General features: G+C 40.7%; 1 protein-coding gene across 3 annotated transcripts in view; it reads right to left on the reverse strand.

Annotated features, from left to right (window-relative positions):
• shtn3 (shootin 3) overlaps positions 1–14718 on the reverse strand; it is a 136892-nt gene that overhangs the window by 18262 nt on the left and 103912 nt on the right. For all 3 annotated transcript variants that reach the window (XM_051933828.1, XM_051933827.1, XM_028812632.2), the window contains exons 9-10: positions 7555–7708; positions 5270–5429 (exon numbers count right to left, since the gene is read on the reverse strand). In XM_051933828.1, coding sequence (XP_051789788.1) covers positions 5270–5429; positions 7555–7708 — 314 coding nt within the window. The remainder of the gene's footprint in view (positions 1–5269; positions 5430–7554; positions 7709–14718) is intronic.

Here is a 14718-nt window from a genome sequence, read left to right on the forward strand (position 1 = left end):
GTGATTAATTACAATTGTGTTTGTTAGTGTGCTGTGCAATGCACTGGTGACCTCCCCAGTTCAAATATTTTGCTGTGAGAAGCTTTTACCCTAATGATACTTCGTTGGCATCTATGATGATTTACTTCTTTTCTTAAAATAAATGTGATAGTAGGAGGGAATGTAAGGTGCATTATGACAAGAGACATATTGAGTTTAGGTTGGAGTCCCACACTACATGACATACAGTCAGAAAGCATGTCACACTTAATGAGTGCTGTTGCTGGATGTTGTTTCTTTAGTGATGTCAGATTACTCCACTAGGAATCACCAAGGATAATGGACTACCCACCTCTCTCACAACATTTCAGTACAGATTCAAATTTCCTAACATGCTGTGAAACTATTGCAAGCTCTTCTCATTCTAAAAGCCAACTGGTACTATGAATATTTTCCAGGTATACCGAGTTCAGCCGAAATCTTGGCCTAAAATTTTTCTTTTTCCAGTCTGTTGTGGCACAACAAAAACGAGAAACTGGACAGACAAGCCTCACTAGTGCGTATGCTATTCTAAACACTTTCTTTTATAGCAGTTGCATTGTATGCAGTGAACTTCCAGCTGAGTGCTCAACGATTGTCAGCCTTTAACTACGACCAGTGACAAAGTATGTCACAATGAGTTAAAAAGCATTACGACTGAGTTGCTAAGGATGTCACAATGCACAACTGGTAGTCATAGATAGATAGATAGATAGATAGATAGATACTTTATTAATCCCAATGGGAAATTCACATTCTTCAGCAGCAGCATACTGATACAATAAATAATATTAAATTAAAGAATGATAATAATACAGGTGAAAAAAACAGACAATAACTATGTATAATGTTAAATATTAACGTTTACCCCCCCTGGTGGAATTAAAGAGTCGCATAGTTTGGGGGAGGAACGATCTCCTCAATCTGTCAGTGGAGCAGGACAGTGACAGCAGTCTGTCGCTGAAGCTGCTCTTCTGTCTGGAGATGATACTATTTAGTGGATGCAGTGGATTTTCCATAATTGATAGGAGCCTGCTGAGCGCCCTTCGCTCTGCCACAGATGTTAAACTGTCCAGCTCCATGCCAACAATAGAGCCTGCCTTCCTCACCAGTTTGTCCAGGCGTGAGGCGTCTTTCCTCTTAATGCTGCCTCCCCAGCACACCACTGCGTAGAAGAGGGCGCTCGCCACAACTGTTTGATAGAACATCTGCAGCATCTTATTGCAGATGTTGAAGGAAGCCAGCCTTCTAAGGTAGTATAACCGGCTTTGTCCTTTCTTGCACAGAGCATCAGTATTGGCAGTCCAGTCTAATTTATCATCCAGCTGCACTCCCAGATATTTATAGGTCTGCACCATCTGCACACAGTCACCTTTGATGATCACTGGGTCTATGAGGGGTCTGGGCCTCCTAAAATCCACCACCAGCTCCTTGGTTTTGCTGGTGTTCAGGTGTAGGTGGTTTGAGTCGGACCATTTAACAAAGTCATTGATTAGGTCCCTATACTCCTCCTCCAGCCCATTCCTGATACAGCCCACGATAGCAGTGTCATCAGCGAACTTTTGCACATGGCAGGACTCCGAGTTGTATTGGAAGTCCGATGTATATAGGCTGAACAGGACCGGAGAAAGTACAGTCCCTTGTGGCGCTCCTGTGTTGCTGACCACAATGTCAGACGTGCAGTTCCCAAGACGCACATACTGAGGTCTGTCTTTAAGATAGTCCACGATCCATGCCACTAGGTATGAATCTAATCCCATCTCTGTCAGCTTGTCCCTAAGGAGCAGAGGTTGGATTGTGTTGAAGGCGCTAGAGAAGTCTAGAAACATAATTCTTACAGCACCACTGCCTCTGTCCAAGTGAGAGAGGGATCGGTGTAGCATATAGATGATGGCATCTTCCGCTCCCACCTTCTCCTGATATGCAAACTGCAGAGGGTCAAGGGCGTGTTGAACCTGTGGCCTAAGGTGGTGAAGCAGCAGCCTCTCCATGGTCTTCATCACATGTGATGTCAGAGCAACAGGCCGAAAGTCATTCAGCTCACTAGGACGTGATACCTTTGGGACTGGGGTGATACAAGATGTTTTCCAAAGCCTCGGGACTCTCCCCTGTTCCAGGCTCAGGTTGAAGATGCGCTGTAGAGGACCCCCCAGCTCCGATGCACAGACCTTCAGCAGTCGTGGCGATACTCCATCTGGACCCGCTGCTTTGCTGGCACGAAGTCTCCTCAGCTCTCTGCTCACTTGCGCTGTTGTTATTATGGGTGGGGATGTTTTTTCCTATGCTGGTATCAGCAGAAGGATGTGTGGAGGGTGCAGTACTCCGAGGTGAGAGTGAGAGTGGGTTAGGGTGGTCAAACCTGTTAAAAAAGTTGTTCATTTGGTTTGCTCTCTTCACGTCTCTCTCAATGGTGGTACCCCCGCTTCGAGCTGCAGCCAGTGATGATCTTCATCCCATCCCACACTTCCTTCATGCTGTTATTCTGCAACTTCTGCTCCAGCTTTCTCCTGTACTGCTCCTTCGCCGCCCTGAGTTGGACTCGGAGTTCCTTCTGCACGCGCTTGAGCTCATGCTGATCACCGTCTTTAAAAGCCCTTTTCTTCTGGTTCAAAAGGCCCTTGATGTCACTTGTAATCCATGGCTTGTTGTTAGCATAGCAGCGTACTGTTCTTACTGGAACTACAATGTCCATACAGAAGTTGATGTAGTCAGTAGTGCAGTCAACAACTTCCTCAATGTTCTCATTATGAGATCCCTGCAGGATATCCCAGTCTGTAGTTCCAAAAAGTTCTCTCAGAGTATTCTCAGCACCACAGCTCTTTACAATTGGCTAAGGTTATGTAAATGGAGGTTACGCCTAAAAAATGCTGGCCTGGAAAAGTTGTTTAGTGTGGCAGGAGCTTAAAAGACAAGGATTTAGTTAAAAAACTGATTCACTGGCCAGAGAAAGAGATTCCGGGATTGTATTTGACAGAGACAGAGAGATGGTACGTGAAAAAAGGAATTCTTTTGAGAATGGGTACTGTATATAATCGCGAATAAGTTCTCCTGTGGATAAGTCGGGACTTGATTTTACTGTATAATTTCTGGTATTTTATAATGTCGGTCGTATAGGTCGAATGCGGAAAACTCACACTATTGGTCCAAGAGATTATGACATGCTAATGCCCACCTGAGAGAGTAACCATGGAGCACATTGCCTTTTTTTTTTTTATGTGGGTGCAACAATATACTGTATCAGCGTGTGCTCCTAACCACCCCCCCCCCCCCCCCTCTCTCTCTCTCTATTGTGCCTACATGACCACACAGTAATACTTGAACTATTCTGAAGCAACGTTTGCACTGATTTGTGTTTTTTGTATCTCACACCCTCATACAACTTTATCGTGGTGGAGTGTTCGATCAGAAAAAAATATGAAGCTGGTGTTAAATTTAATGTCGTTGAAGTAGCGAAAGAAATTGGTAACTGCACTGCTGCAACAAAATTCAATGTGTCTGAGAAACTGATGCGAGATTGGAGGGAGCAAGAAGAATTAAGTGTCGCATTTCTGAACTGGCGTATAAGTCGGGGTCTGATTTTATGATCGATTTTTCAGGTTTCAAGACCCGACTAATACGTGAGTATATACGGTAATTGGATTAGCCTCTCCAGCTAGAAGACAGCAGTACAAGACTCAACTAGGAACATCCATTGTGGCAGTAAGATGTGTTTATGTGTACTTTTTTTTTCCTTTATTGTCCATTCCCTGTGTGTGTTTCACTTATAATAACATCACCAGGTTTTTTTTTTTTTTTTTTTTGAACTCCTTGGCATTATTCTGGCTGTGGAAGATATGTCATGCCACCCTGACCTTTCATAAAACATTCAATAAAATGGTAACATGAACCATATTAGTTGCATGAGTTTTATATGTCATGGATCAATTCCAACTTTGAATTAAAAGATTTCAGAAAATAAATGGACTGATCAATTGGAAAATTGTGCTTGCGGGGGATTGCTAAACATATGCCTATAAGAGGCAACATTCAATAACATGCTATATATTTTTTTTAAAGAATACTATAAAGGTTGAAAGTTAATCGTGTACATAGCATTTACTTAATTGTATCATGTCTGCAAACGCTGAAATGTTATGTTTTGTAATTTTCTTTTCATTTTTTTTACAATGGACTTAACAGTGTCAGCATATTAAGAGTTATCTCTAACTAAATTAAATATATAATGTATATACAGTATATATAAGCTTTACACATCTAATTCAGAGCGTAGTCATTCTAATATTTTCAAGGCACCGATGAGGAATCTTCCTAGCTAAGGCTGTTAAACCTTGTTAAAGAATAATTTAAGCTGGACCTGCTGTTCTGTCACACTTGACAGCCCACGGGTTTTACCTACTACATTCTTTTTACAAAAGGATGGAGATATTTGCTTCTCGAAAACATTTACTTAATGTCAGGGTTTTTCTTCTTGTCATGCTTGTTGGTACAAAACCTCTGGCCTGTGACATATGGCGACATGTTTGTATATTTGTGTGTGGCAGACTTCATAAATGCTAGTGGGCTGATTATCTCCCATATGATGAATAACACTATGAAAAAATACATTCAACTTAATCTACAGTGGTGTTGAAGTTAGCATTGCTACCTCAGAAAACTTTAAATACAGTGAGAGCTGGGGCGCCATCTGTGTGATGCTTGAGACTCCTTTCTGTGTTCATGTGTAGTCTTCTCTGAGGATGACAAGTTTCTGGCTCAATCCAAGTGCTGTGAGAATAACAGTACCTTTTACACAGTATTTCTGAAAATGTCAATAATTTTTAGCAAAGTGTGAAGAAAAAAATTGTCTAGATCTCATTTTCTAAAGAATTTTTCAATTTTTTTTTGTTTATGATAAATTGGAGCTAAACATTTCCAAATAAAGTTATATTCATATCTGCAATGAATGTTTATATAAGTATCTTCTGTTGTTTTCTGTTTTTTTTTTTTTGGTAAGTCTTAGACTCGCCCAGCATCAATGGGCACCAGACAAGTCCTAACCCTGAAAGGGTGCATCATGGAGCACACACATGTACACTTATTTTGGGCCATGAGTCCCCAGTCAACCAATCCTACATATGTTAAAAATCTAGTAGTCTCAATCAATGTTAAGCCTTTAGAATAATATTTAATCAAAAACTTAAACTAAAATTTTACAAAAGACTGTGTCATGACTCTGATAAAATAGCAGGCAGTCCTGAGGATATTCATTTACCTGAGAGGGTTGCAACGGGAAGGTGGCGGGGGAGGAGGTGGTGGCGGAGGCGGAGGTGGCGGGGCTGGTGGTTGTGGTGGTGGCACTGGAGGTGATGCTGTCCCTGGTGCTGTCTCAGGTGCCAAGTCTGAACTTTTCTGACTCTTCAACATTTCTTGAACTACACAAAATAAGCAGTAGAAAGTGAGCACTCTGTAGGACATCATCATACAAAGAAGGTGAAACTGATAAAATCTTTTTTAGGTAGTATGAAAGGATTTTAGGCACAGAAATCAAATATATTTTTGAAACAATAGAAAAACAAAATCAGTATAAAATGAATCAGGGTTACTCCCAAGTCTTTAAGGTGAATAGAATTAACCCTGTTTTTCATACTTTGGAAGTTTAGGAACACACTAAACAGTAAAATTTTCCTAAAATGTAATCAACACCAGTTTTATCACCAGTTGCTGGTACACCTGGGAGGAAATAGTAGAATATCCCTAACATAAATTAAAAAGAGGAAAAATGTGAATCAATGTGCTATGTTTACCAAATGAGATGGTCAAAATCATCAAAACATCTTGACCACACAATAATTAAAGTAAAAGAAATACTATAATTCAAATTTTTAAAAAGAACAAGGAACTGAGCTTAATTAACAAAAAAACTGTACCAAAATTAACATCAGAGTGAATAATCTACAAATTACAAATTAGAAACCCTAAATACCAAAATAAAAAGTCAAAGCCAAAGCAAAAGGTCAAAAATGGTTAAAAAATGACTGCAAATCTTTCAGTTACAGCAATGAGTTTATCAACTCTATACTGTATATATAAAATCCTAACTCAAAAAGTGCAACGATTTTATGACATTTTTTGTCACGCTTATTTTAAAACTTACATATATATGTTTGGTATCATTCTTTTCAGAATTTATCCAACTTTAATGTGATGTTGTTAGATTTTCAGATTCTTATTCCGCTTTTAGATTATAAACTAATAAATATCAAGAACTCGTGTCCTGCGAGACGAGACTTAACCAAGAGTGCCAAGAGATTTAACCATGCTTGCATTATACTTTAATACATAACCCTTTCATTTTTATTTGAACTATTATTTTGTATTGCAATACACTGTATTATTAACATTAATATACTTTAAAAAACCCTTCTAATACAGTAGACACCCAATTTTTTTAAGCAATGTGGTTTAAAATCACTTCTGGGGCCCCTCCAGAATTAGAGGCCCTAAAACTTAAGCTTCGTTAGAACATTAGAACAATCTAGACGAGAATGAGCCATTCAGCCCAACAAAGCTTGCCAAGTCTTATCCACTTAATTCTTCTAAAATAATGTCTAGTCGAATTTTAAAGGTCCCTAAAGCCCTACTGTCTACCGCACTACTTGGTCACTTATTCCAAGTGTCTAGGTTCACTGTGTAAGGAAAAACTTCCTAAAGTCTGTGCAAAATTTACCGTTAACAAGTTCCCAGCTGTGTCCCCATGTTCTTGATGAACTCACTTTAAAGTAACAGTCCCGATGCACTGTACTAATTCCTTCATAAGTTTAAAACACTTCAATCATGTATCTGTGTAATCTTCTTTTGCTCTTTTAATATTTCCTCATAATTCATCCCCTATAGCCCTGCCTCTGCCTAGTTGCTCTTCTCTGGACATTTTCCAGCACTGCTATGCTCTTTTTGTAGCCTGGAGACCAAAACTGCACACGGTACTTTAGAGAAGGTCTAACCTGTATGTTATCGAGCTTGATCATAACTTCCTTGGTCTTGTATTATGAAACTCTATTAGTTTCACAGTAGTTCTGCCCCTGGCACGCAATCCTTGGTAGCATCTACTCAAAGGCTGAAAGCAACCCTAAATGAGGTGCCAGTCCACTACATGACCCACACATGTTCAATTCCACACTGACATTTGCATAGGGCCAGGTGTACATTACCTAACTTAAATGTTTCCTAATTTAAATTGCTGGCAACTTTCTGCTTCTTTGTGATTCATATTTCGTTTGTTATTTTGATCCTTGATTCTTTAGTTTGTAATTTTGTCAGCTATACTGGAATGGGAATAAATGAGGTATGTTTTCTAAAGCGCCTCGGTTTACATTCAGGATTTCTGGCAACTTCAACGTTTTCTTAGTGTGTTTGCCATCCCAAACCAGAAGCAATAGTCTGAGAATATTTAGTATGAGATACTTAAAAAAACAAGAATAATAGGTTTCAGCTCTCAGCTCCATTCTGAGATAATGCAAATAATCATTCTGATACATTCCTACTGTGGTGCCCCCTCACCTTTCTGCTCCATGTTCATATTCTGCTCTTCGGATTGCTGGATTCGAAGCTCCAGTTCTTTCTTCTCTTCTTCCACTAACACAAGCTGTTTCTGCATTTCTTCTAGCTTCTTGCGAAGAACTGATTCTTGTAACTGGGTTTCCAGTTCATTTAACTATACAAAAAGGACAAGCTGACAACTTAGTACATTATACCCAGTATGTATACACATCTAATATACAGTATACACTGAAAATTATAGTCTTTATCAGAAGATGATTATAAACAACAATCACTGAGTAGCACTAGAACTGAACATGCAGTTCAATAAACTTTCATTAATTGGACTCCATTTTCAAGCTCATAATCTGTTAGAAGGTGTGTATGGTGTCAATGGAAGAAATCCAAAGCCTGACTCGCTGATTACTAATCCTGTCGTGAAAGTGTGGAATAAAAGAATTTTACACAAACACTGCAGCTCTCAAGGTTACCACCGATTTGCTGTTGGGAATAAAAGCCACCTCTCTTTTATACAGTACATCCAGAAAGTATTCACAGCGCATCACTTTTTCCACATTTTGTTATGTTACAGCCTTATTCCAAAATGGATTAAATTCATTTTTTTTCCTCAGAATTCTACACACAACACCCCATAATGACAATGTGAAAAAAATTTACTTGAGGTTTTTACAAATCTATTAAAAATCAAAAAACTGAGAAATCACATGTACATAAGTATTCACAGCCTTTGCTCAATACTTTGTCGATGCACCTTTGGCAGCAATTACAGCCTCAAGTCTTTTTGAATATGATGCCACAAGCTTGGCACACCTATCCTTGGCCAGTTTGGCCCATTCCTCTTTGCAGCACTTCTCAAGCTCCATCAGGTTGGATGGGAAGCGTCGGTGCACAGCCATTTTAAGATCTCTCCAGAGATTTTCAATCAGATTCATGTCTGGGCTCTGGCTGGGCCACTAAAGGACATTCACAGAGATGTCCTGAATCCACTCCTTTGATATCTTGGCTGTGTGCTTAGGGTCATTGTCCTGCTGAAAGATGAACCATTGCCCCAGTATGAGGTCAAGAGCGCTCTGGAGCAGTTTTTCATCCAGGATGTCTCTGTACATTGCTGCAGTCATCTTTCCCTTTATCCTGACTAGTCTCCCAGTCCCTGCCGCTGAAAAACATCCCCACAGCATGATGCTGCCACCACCACGCTTCACTGTAGGGATGGTGCCAGGTTTCCCCCAAATGTGACTCCTGGCATTCACACCAAAGAGTTCAATCTTTGTCTCATCAGACCAGAGAATTTTCTTTCTCATGGTCTGAGAGTCCTTCAGGTGCCTTTTGGCAAACTCCATGCGGGCTGCCACATGCCTTTTACTAAGGAGTGGCTTCCGTCTGGCCACTCTACCATACAGGCCTGATTGGTGGATTGCTGCAGAGATGGTTGTCCTTCTGGAAGGTTCTCCTCTCTCCACAGAGGACCTCTGGATCTCTGACAGAGTGACCATCGGGTTCTTGGTCACCTCCCTGACTAAGGCCCTTCTCCCCCGATCGCTCAGTTTAGATGACCGGCCAGCTCTAGGAAGAGTCCTGGTGGTTTCAAACTTCTTCCACTTACAGATGATGGAGGCCACTGTGCTCATTGGGACCTTCAAAGCAGCAGAAATATTTCTGTAACCTTTCCCAGATTTGTGCCTCGAGACAATCCTGTCTCGGAGGTCTACAGACAATTCCTTTGACTTCATGCTTGGTTTGTGCTCGGACATGAACTGTCAACTGTGGGACCTTATATAGACAGGTGTGTGCCTTTCCAAATCATGTCCAATCAACTGAATTTACCACAGGTGGACTCCAATTAAGCTGCAGAAACATCTCAAGGATGATCAGGGGAAACAGGATGCACCTGAGCTCAATTTCAAGCTTCACGGCAAAGGCTGTGAATACTTATGTATATGTGCTTTCTCAATTTTTTTATTTTTAATAAATTTGCAAAAATCTCAAGTAAACTTTTTTCACGTTGTCATTATGGGGTGTTGTGTGTAGAATTCTGAGGAAAAAAATGAATTTAATCCATTTTGGAACAAGGCTGTAACATAACAAAATGTGGGAAAAGTGATGCACTGTGAATACTTTCCAGATGCACATTATTTCTCTATCAGGACAGGGAGAAAAAAGGCTTTACTATCAAAGGTTTCTTGTTCTGCTTTTTTATTGTACTCCTGACATGACAAAATAACTTCATGGCAAAATGTATTGTGACAAATAAAGATGCAAAGTTGACTGTAAATCATTTTAAAACATTTATGTAACAATTCTCAAAGTATTCAATAATTTTTCACAGTACAAGACAACTGTGATGACACTACCAGCACACTGCCATGAGTCATTGTCCCTGCTGTGTCACCGGCACATTGTCAGTAATCATCAAACGCCGTCCCTCTGAAAAATAGGCAAGACACGGTCAAGTCTAGGAAAAAGAACCTTTGTTCTCAGACTTTAGGAAAGGTGTTATTGTCAAACTTGTGTACTCATTTCACTGACAACAGGAGTTGAAGTCAATGGGAAAAAAAGAAACATAAATTTAAAGTGAAGTCACATAATAATGATAATTTTTTATAATGGTTTGGAGTCTAAAGTGTTATGAATGATGTGCTAATGAATTTAAACAACATATAGTGAATGGACATATATCTGGTATTCAAACTTTTAAACATAAATATTTTTAGAGATGAAGGGGCATAGAGCAGAGAAACAAGGAGAGATGGACTCCAAATTGTAAAAGAGGTTCCCACACTAGTAACCTGAGAAGTATTCCAAGTGCCAGTATGGGTAATCTGCCACTAGGAGGCAGTGTCCGTTAGATACTTAAAGAATAGCCTGGAAGTCATTCTGAATTTGACTAATACTATGAAAATGGAAGGAAAACGTACCCCGAACTCAGAATTCCTACTCGCAAACTCAGGACTGATCTCAAGTCTGAAGTTATCGGATTTCAGATTATGATGTCAATCCAAAATGGTGATGTACACTGCGATCAGGAAGTACAGTAACACTTCATAGATTTCATGTATGTATTAGAATGATTTATTTTAAATGAATCACCTTAATCCATAATACTGAATATTGAGAAGTTAAACATTAATATTGCAAGAATGAACAATAACAGACTAAACGATGTTAGTTTGAAATGCGCTTCTGTTCGTACATTGCACTCAATGGTTCCTTTGTGCAGTTTGTTAATTGTAGTTTTCAAGGAGTAATAGTACTATTTATTGTGGCCAAGAGCATCAGAACCTTTTTTGGACATGACAACATACCTGTTGCACTTTTCTTGCTCATCGGTTTCTTCTTCGATTCAGACTATAGAACTCTTTGCTAGAATTTGTTGCTGAAACATCAGCCTTCATGAGGGCATTCATGTTTTCTTTTCCACTTGGGAAGTATGGACATGCAGAGGTCGTAAATAACGCAATTGCAACTCTAAAATTCCCAGGTCCGCCATATGACAAATTCAGAATTATTACTCTGTGGGCACCAAAGCGAGAGGGCAGTCATGGGTTATGCACCAAATATGGGTTATGGACCACAGATACTCATGGTTGTGAGACATGGATGCTATCAGTGAACTGAGACAAAGACTCGACTCCTTTAGTACTGTGTCTCTTCGGAGAATCCTTGGGTACAGCTGGTTTAACCTTGTGTCGAATGAGCGGTTGCTCATGGAGTCCCGAATGAGGCACATTGATGCTCCCTCAAAATGCAGGCAGTTATGGCACTTCGGCCATGTGGTGTGATTCCCCAAGGGTAATCCGGCTTGCAAGATCCTCATTGTTGAGGATCCGAGCAGATGGACCAGGCCAAGGGACACCCATGTAACACCTGGCTGCAGCAGATAGAGGGTCATTTCTGGAGGGTGAGACTGGACCACATGTCTGCCATGGAGGTTGCCAAACAGGATCATGAGCTGTTTCGTTGTGTGCTGGGTGTAGCAAAACACGCTGTACCAGTGCATGCTCCCCAACCTGACCTTACCTGACCTGATCCATTGTGAGTAGAAGTTATAATTGCTCCAGTTTAGGGTGGCTAATAGGGGTGCACCCCTTCTTGTGTTTAGTAATTGCACACTGTTGAACCTGATGTTCAAGATGATGTTAGGGAAGGGCTTAAACTGATTGCACCTTATTAGCAGTGCCCTCTTACTTTATATTGAATTACATCACCTTGAGCAATGGCAAAGTGCTTTGCATAAACTGTTGGCAACATCACTTAAAACTGCTGCTTGGGTGTTTATCTCAAGTGTGAATGAAATAAAGTGCAGAAAAACACAATTTAACATGGTTATGTTTCCCAGTAGACAACTTGTAAATTAAAAAAAGGAAAAAGTAAAGGAAAGTTAGAGACATTGTAACCTTCTCTATCCTTTTTTCATTTTTCAGTGTGGGAATAACCCTTGCTTTTTTACATTCACATATATACAGTGATACAGCCCTACAGTGACATATAAATGATAATCATATTCTTTATACAATAAGCCTCGTGTACACTGTTCTGCATTGAGATTCAGATTCCTCTAAAATGCTGGATTGACACTGAAAATGTCTGAATTTAACACATTTTTGCCAAAGGCTATCAGGCTTAAACAATTAATCAGGAGGAACCACTGACAAAACAACTATCAGAGCACATTTGCTGTACTGCATATCTCATGTCATTTGTCTTTCGTTAACCTGAATAAGATTTACATAATTTACAGAAAATGGGCAGGAATTCCAGGTAGGTTATTCTGTAATTGATGTCTCTAGGACATGGATTATGTGCTTTGAGAGATTCTGCTACTTAAGAATTCACAAGAGTCTGCCTCAGCTAAAATGATGTGATTTAAGAAGCAATAAAAGTCAGTGCCATTTTTATGACTATATTATATTCTCTAAAATCAAGTGAATAAGCCCCCTGCTTTGCAAACACAAAGCACACTCCTTTAGGCAATCTAACATGTATGCATGAGCATGAGTCTTTTATCAAGAGCAGTGGGTTCACTTTGTTTCTGCTGAAATGTTGGTGTTTGCCAGGTCTGATCAGTTCTGACGTAGTGCATGTTCAGTGTTTCCACTTATCATACATTACTGAGCTTTTCAAAAAAAGTACAAAATTGTTCAGTTTCTTCACTTAAATTGCCTTTGTATTTCAGTTGTTCATCCACTTAATTAATTTTCAGAAGCAATTTTTGGAATCACCTTGACGGCCTCCCTCGCAGGGCCTACTTAGTGATACTGGACTAGTTAGCAAAACCTGCACATTTTTATAGCATTCACCCCAAACAAGTAAGTTTTAAACACAGATAACAATTTGTTAATTAGCTGTGTGACAGGTGGCCTTGGCCATTACCTGGCTGGGATGCCATCTGGATGGGAGGACCAGGGAAAAGAGCATCTGTGAGGCATTACCTCCCCTGGGATGCTAGAGGGCAGTCCTCCTGGTTGGCAGTGGCACCACAGATTCCCGCTGGGCACGCTGGGACTTGGAGTTTGGTATAGCCCTGTTGGGTTCTGTGGGGGCCATCAGGGGGAGCTGCAAAGCCCTATAGATGATGTCCACCACACCTGGGAGTGATTCCAGGTAATACTGATGAGCAACCTGGAGTACTTCCAGGAGCTGAATAGAAGGAGCCACCTCACTCCATTTGGGGAGCCAGAGTTGGGAGGAGGTGGGCGAAGCATGCCTGGAGAAATGGAGGGGAAGGACAAAGAGAGGAACAGAATGAAGAGAGCTGTGTTTTATGTACTGTGCTGTAGGGAGCAGAGAAAACCGCTCCCCAGCTGTAAATAAACGTGTGTGCTGGACTGGAACTCGTGTCCTGCCTGTCTGTGTCTGGTTAGGGCAGCTGAACGCACCCCGGTGGTCCACAGCTGCTTAAAGCAAATTTCTGAACAGAATTATATCTGAATTTTTGGTGGGTGGGCTGCTTAATAATGACTATGACTTGCATCTATAAAGGGTTTTGCAATAATGTAATGGAAAATTAAATGACCAAATATCATAATTAAAGTAAAGGCAAAACACCTTCTAATGTAAAATCATTAAAAAACACAGAAGGGAAAAATATAAATGTGTGTGGTAAGATGCAAAAAGAAAACTTACAAATGAAGTGGTGAAAAGCAAAAAGTGTTATCCTGATATTTACCTCTTTAGTTATTACATAAGCCCTGACGTCCCATAACCCTGATTAACCAAGTGTGGAAGTGTGTGACGGTGCGGGTGGGTCCACATTACCGGTTGCGTCCCAGGAGCCCCTTGAACCCGCTACCATCGATAACGTACCCGAGGGATGAGCCCAGCAAATGAAGACACTTACTCAAAAGCAAGGGGTAGGTACAAAAGAGAGTAGTGCTTTTATTAAAACAATCCATCAAAAAAAAAGAAATGAAGTGTTCAAAAGCAGTGTAGTGCAATAGGTCAATCAATAACTAAATAATCTATTAAAACAGTGACAATCTCTGAGTTTAAAAGCAAGACTTAAAATGAGAATAAAAACCATCACAGTTGTCAGGTCAATGTTACTTACACTCTTGGACAGGCCCAGGACAACTCCCTCTTTATCTCCCTGGCTCCCTCATTACTTGCTCAGCTGGCGGAGGCTCTAGAAGCCGCGGTCCTCACCAACTCGACTCCAGTCTTGGCTGCCACAACCGACTGGGGTCAGTTGTCTTCTTGTCTTCCTTTTCACTTGCTCCGGTGTACCTCAGATCCCTAGCGAGGAAACCCCTTGAACACATCCAGTCCTCTGGACAATCAGTGGGGGTGATCCACCTGTAGAGCGCCAATCCATTGTTCTATTGCAGGACCTTCAGCCACGCTGCCACATCCTGTCCTTCCTTCCAATACTGTCCTCACAGCATCTCCAGTCTTTCTCTGTCTTTTCTTTTGTCCATTAAGAAGTTCAGTTCTTAAAAGTCCTCTTCCAGCCTAGGTCCATGGATTCTTTTGAAAGTCCGGCACCTAGCCCACTTACTGTTTCTTCTTCCTGTTTTCAGTCCTCACCATCTCAGCTCATCCCACGGCTGCCACCAAATGTGATGGTGTGGGTTGGCTCCACGTTAATGGCTGCATCCCTCGAGTATGTTATTGAAGGTAGCAAGTTCAAGAAGTTCCTGGGGTGCAACTGGTAACATGGAGCTGACC

Source organism: Erpetoichthys calabaricus, chromosome 11 (genome assembly GCF_900747795.2).
Source record: "Erpetoichthys calabaricus chromosome 11, fErpCal1.3, whole genome shotgun sequence".
Classification (NCBI taxonomy): domain Eukaryota; kingdom Metazoa; phylum Chordata; class Cladistia; order Polypteriformes; family Polypteridae; genus Erpetoichthys; species Erpetoichthys calabaricus.